The 6,000-nt window shown below is 43.5% G+C and overlaps 1 protein-coding gene across 1 annotated transcript in view; it reads right to left on the bottom strand.

Moving 5' to 3' along the window:
- The window catches only part of SLC22A18 (solute carrier family 22 member 18), a gene marked incomplete at its 5' end in the record, with an annotated part of 65,040 nt that overhangs the window by 2,500 nt on the left and 56,540 nt on the right, over positions 1-6,000 (bottom strand). Inside the window, one exon of the mRNA XM_015822065.1 lies at positions 3,670-3,790. Within this exon, the coding sequence (XP_015677551.1) occupies positions 3,670-3,790 (121 nt within the window). The remainder of the gene's footprint in view (positions 1-3,669; positions 3,791-6,000) is intronic.

Raw genomic sequence — 6,000 nt, 5'->3', positions numbered from 1 at the left:
GTTGCAGCGGTGGCGGCGGCTTCTTGCTTCGCCGAAGCGAAGGCGTCCTGGATCGCGGAGAATCCTCGGGGCTCCGGAGGAGTTCTCGCCTACATCGTCCGTATAGGACGACTCGGGAACTCAACTCCTACCCCGGGCAGCTCACCGATCCCCTTATGCCCAGGGGAAAGGTATCAAGCCGTTTGACAGCAGATGCTGGTTGTCAAACCGGCTTTTACGCAAAACAGGCGGGAGGCAGCAAACAGCTGCGACCAGCGAAATCGCCTGCCACCGGAAGTCTTCCCACCATCATCATCATAATGCCATCACTAGCTCTTTCCCAGAGGATGAGGCAGGGAGAAGAAGGTGAAGCTTGGCCATTACAGCCAATCAGTGTTTGGAAGGTATGTTCTGTGCCATCAGATCTTGGCAATGGGTTCTCAGCCCCTGACCCTTCACCTCTTTTTCTCAGATGACTAGGCAAGTAATATGGGTCAACAAGTTGGGTTCCCACAGTACAGCTCACTGGGTGGAGCTAGGTTAATCCTGTGCACTGGTTAAAATTAACCATTCGAGGTTGACAATTTGATCAGTTGACTCTTTTGGTATTTCCCCAACACATTAATTGCTCCACTGGCTCCTTGACAGAGTTCTGTGAACAGGACAGTTCTAATGCTGGCCCCATTTTAGGTGTCATGGCTGCAATGAACATCTTGCTCAATAATCAGTATATAAATAAGCTGTTGAATTTACACATTATTGGATTCCTTGGGCAATTGAAATAATGCATAAAAAAGCCAGTTTTTCAATACAGCATTTGCTTCTTTACCAGCATTATAATAGATTTCTCTCCCCCCCGAAAGTTTATATATATATTTAGTTTTGTTCTACTGAACTCTGTAATAATTTAATATGTGCAAAGACAGCTGAATGTTGCTTTAATTTTGTGGGATTTTAAAATCCTGGATATCTCATGATAGAGATAGATGATAGATAGATAGATAGATAGATAGATAGATAGATAGATAGATAGATAGATAGATACATCACCATGTGATTACGATTTTAATTCCTGGTTTGTTATAATAGCTGGTGACCCTCACTTGAACATAATCCAGAATTATGGTTCATTGTACTGAAAGCAAAAGTTTCATATTTCTTGTATCCAGAGTTAGAAAAGGAGAAATATATAGAAGACTGGACTGCAGCTTCATTCCTAATTAGTGAAACTATGATTTATGTATTAGCTATGCATTATTATGAAGAGTTTCATTTGATTTGAATATAAAGATCTATTTGATGTACTTTTCTTACTTATGTTTCTTAAATTATCTGGAAATTTTCTTAGCTGGAAGAGTACTACCTGCTTGACAGCAAAACGAGAATATAAATAATTGCACACCAAGAGTTCATCAAGTGCAGGGGTCTTCAAACTTGACCCTTTTATGACTTGTGGACTTCAAGTCCCAGAATTCCTCAACCAGCATGCCTGGCTGAGGAATTCTGGGAGTTGAAGTCCACAAGTCATAAAAGGGCCACGTTTGAGGACCCTTGATCAAGAGAATCAGTCATTTAATGGGATACTTTCCACTGACAGGGAATGGCAATGGGTGTGAAGGAGGAAATCTACTGGTGACGGAGGTAACGTGCAGCTCCACCCCTGGCCAAAAATAGGTGTTGAAGCTTTTTTTCTTTTTTTTTTAATAATTGTGTTAGCTTGGGAGTCACTTGCACTGCAGTAATTGCTAGGTATGGATTTAATAAAGATAGCCTAAATGTTTAATATTTTTCTCCATTGGCACATGCTGACCCTAGTTTACTTTCTTTGAAGGCCAGCAGTTCTTTGCGAGGTTTATTTTTTAGAGCTGAAACGATAGGCACTGTGCTAGCTACCAGCTTATGTTCAAGGCTCTTCTGTGCTTCAGTTCAAACCCTCAAACTTAAATATAGCACAAATTCCAAACATATTTTAGCCAGTGACTTGTCATTCCCTATTTAATATCCCCAAGTCCCAGCCCCCTCCTGCTGAAAGATTTGACACATATATCCATAACACATGGGGGTTGATCTGGAAATCCATAGACTATTTTTTTGTTTTGTTTTTTGCAATTTGTATGAGCAGCCAGGCACACAGGCACCCTTTCGTCTATTCCTTTGAGTCCTGAAATCCTGTTTCTAGTCTACTCTACTCCTGAGTCTTGTTCCTAGTTTTCTGCTGCTTTTAAGCCAATGTAAGCAGTCCTTCTCAATTGTCAACTCATAATCATCTACGCAAATCAGACTCAGGATAAGCCGCTAAACTGGCTTCCTTCCTTATGTGATTCAGGTTGCCTCTGGGCCAAGGAAGCAAGCTGAGCAGGCTCCTCTCCCTTACAAAAGCTCTTTTGAGAGACAGTCTGGACCAGTTGCAGCTGCCGCTTTCAACCTCCCCACCACCCTTCATTTCAAAAGCTTTGGACAGAACCCAATAAGGAGTGAGGGCAGAGAATGTTCCGGCTATAAACACTATGCCAGCAATATCAAACTTAATTTCAGCCGTGTTTTTCTTAAAATTTGATTCGCACTCTTGGAAGGGTTATAAATGAATCTATTAATTCAAATCTAAGAGTGAATCAAAGAGACCTGTCAAATAGTTGGTCGTTTAATAAAGTCTGGTAGCGGTATTTTTAGTGCATAACGAAGGATCCGTTGTGGAATCCTCTACAAATTTACGATCTTACATCAAGAAATCCATAGCCAATCCGCGTCCCCATCCGTTGGTTGGCTCTTTTATGACTCGTGGACTTCAACTCCCAGAATTCCTGAGCCAGCATGGCTGGCTCAGGAATTCTGGGAGTTGAAGTCCACGAGTCATAAAAGAGCCAAGGTTGCCTACCCCTGGATTCCTGAGAGAGGAAGCATCATTCTAAGACAGTGTTTCTCAACCTTGACAATTTTAAGGCATGTGGACTTCAACTCCCAGAATTCCGCAGCCAGCAATGCTGGCTGTGGAATTCTGGGAGTTGAAGTCCACATGCCTTAAAATTGTCAAGGTTGAGAAACACTGTTCTAAAACAACTAAAGCTCTGAGAATTAGCCCTTCCATGTGTGGCCCATAGGCATGATTACTGCCATCAACCCACATGTAATCTCAATGACTAGGAAATGTAGTTCTGAAAGATTTCTGATTGGAGTTATCAGTTGAGAAAAGAACATTGAGGTATGAGAGTTGCTTGGCTGTGTAATGGGGTGGGATCTGTCTTGAAGTGCAGTTAGGGATACACATCATCCAAAGTCCAGGCAGAAAGAACTATCCCAAAAAGAACATTCACTAGAAAATTAATCTCAGGAAATGCTGCAAGATTTTACTTCTTCCCTAACAACTGGATCATTAAATATTATGGGTCACTGGCTTCCTTGCAGGCATTTTTTTTTTGTAACTCTAGCTCTTTCAATTCTGACTAGTATTCACCAGCTTGGCAGATATGCAATTCCAGTAAGATGACCCTTTTCTTCTGGATCCAATTATGTGAGATCTGCAGAGACTTTGGAACTTGGCATTGCTTCCTGCAGAGCCCTGAAAAGGTCCTAGGAAGAGCCTGATGTGCCAGACCGTTGCCAATGCACATCTTTGGAAAGCAGTGAACCAAAACCAAGAAGCACACCCAAAAGGAAACATTAATCGGAAACAGAAAGATGTAAAGCCTTTACCTGTGTCGGAAACAGGGACTGATTTGGTCAGGATGATATCGGTAATGACACCAACAATACTGAAGGAAAACACCATGGGGGGCACAATGAGGCAATAATGAAATACATTGGTCATCAGGACCTGTGAGAAAAAAAGAGTAGCAGGTCACAAAAAACGAGATACTGATATTCAGGAAGAGCTTCTTAACCAATTTTGCAGGTTCCACAAGTGATTTCAAATCTACTTGTCCCAAAACATATTGGGATAGAGGGACTACAGGCAGTCCTCGACTTGCAACAGTTCATTTAGTGACTGTTCAAAGTTACACCGGCGCTGAAAAAGGGACTTATGACCGTTTTTCACACTCACGACCATTGCGGCATCCCCGTGGTCACGTGATCAAGATTCAGACGCTCGGAAACTGACTCATATTTATGACAGTTGCAGCGTCCCGGGGTTATGCAATTCCCTTTTGCAACCTTCTGACCACTAAAGTCAATGGGGAAGCTAATTTCACTTAACAACTCTGTTACTAACTTAACCCCTGCAGTGATTCACTTAACGTGGCAAGAAAAGTCATAAAATGGAGCAAAAGTCACTTAACAAATGTCTCATTTAGCAACTGAAATGTTGGGCCCAACTGTAACCATAAACCAGGGGTAGTCAACCTTGGCTCTTTTATGACTCGTGGACTTCAACTCCCAGAATTCCTGAGCCAGCTGTGCTGGCTCAGGAATTCTGGGAGTTGAAGTCCACGAGTCATAAAAGAGCCAAGATTGACTACCCCAGCCATAAACCGAGGACTAGCAGTACTTGGTTCCATTCTATTTGCCTAAATGACTTGGGAAGGATGTAGGCGACGAGTTTTCCAAAGAGCAGAATACGGATTGCTCAGGAGAAGGCAGCTTCTGAAATAAAGAGACACCTATCAGGTCCTGATGATCTGGAACAAATGGCCACAGATGCTATTAAGAAGCTTAGTTGATATTTGTTTAGGGCAGTTATTATTAGATTTTTATGACAGGACACATCTATATAGTCTTGTTAGTGGCAGGATATAGCTGAACTGTTTGATGTTTGTTTCTTCACCCCAGGGGACTCTGGGACAGAGCCTAACACCTTTTGGATTTGGCACAATTCACCTTTTTCTCCTTCTTGAACCACTATCAGAGGAGCAGAATGGTTCACTGGTACAACGTCTAGCAGCAACAACTTGCAAATAAGAAGAGCTGGAACTATTATCCGTGTCTTAAAGTCCATAGTGATAGTTCTGAGGATTAGTACATATCGTAGACAATATTGGACCACCACATGACTACTGACTTAATAATTATTTTCATAGATGAAGGCTGCTTATGTTAGCAGGGGAACCAATACTGACAATTTTTAATGGGGGAATGTCTATAGCAGTGGTGGCGAACCTATGGCACGCGTGCCAGAGGTGGCACTCGGAGCCCTCTCTGGGGGCACACGTACCGTCGCTCCAGCCCTGCCTCCTCCCACAGCCCCCTCCTCACCAGCAGCCCCCCTGGAGGAAAGTCACCCATGGGCGTGGCCCACACGAAGCAGCACAGCCAAGGACATGGTAGCCGGGCAACAGGACAAGACTCCGCCCTCGCGCCCCGTCGCACACAGATGATGCTGGGGGGCACGGGCGGAGGGCATGACCACCATGGCACTGCTGGGCTGCCTGGGTGATCTGTGGCGGGCCGTTCAGGTAGTGGGTGGCCCAGCGGGCAGGGCGCAGCGGGCCCGGGGGGTGAGGTGGTGGTTTTTGGGCACTCAGTTTCTAAAAGGTTCGCCATCACTTGTCTATAGCATCTCCTGCTTCCACTACTGTATAACAATATAGACAAAAATTATTCCCTCTCTTCACATAGTCTCAGCAGAAGTGTCAGCTGATCTGACACAGTTCTTTGGATAGTCACATATTGTGGATGAAACTTGTAATCCTTACAACATGCTGGCTTGATTATTACTAATTGTTTGTATTTCCCCTCTTTCCAGCAGATCAACTCCACTGCTCACTCTTTGTTCTGATTTAATCAGGATTTTTCTAGTTTAAATACACAATGGACAGTTGATGAGCAGATTAAGACTATTCCTAATGGAAAAGACCTGTTAGTACTTGAAGGTCCCTGCCAAGAGCTTCTAACCTAGAGGATAAATTGCAGCAGAATATTCATTTCTCCAGTCTCCTAGGAATCAAATATTGCCATATATAATGGAGACCTTTTAACAGTCCAGGAAGTTTCTACTTTCAATTATCCATAGAGTGACTCATCGTCTAAGATAACTGAATCCCTGTGAATTAGGACGCTATGGAGCCCTGAGAGGATGGGTTGGGCCTG

This window comes from Protobothrops mucrosquamatus, unplaced genomic scaffold (genome assembly GCF_001527695.2).
Source record: "Protobothrops mucrosquamatus isolate PMUCROS unplaced genomic scaffold, P.Mucros_1.0 scaffold1454, whole genome shotgun sequence".
In the NCBI taxonomy this organism is placed as follows: Eukaryota; Metazoa; Chordata; class Lepidosauria; order Squamata; family Viperidae; genus Protobothrops; species Protobothrops mucrosquamatus.
The sequence above is the reverse complement of the archived record's forward strand: the minus strand, read 5'-3'. Positions and strand labels throughout refer to the sequence as shown.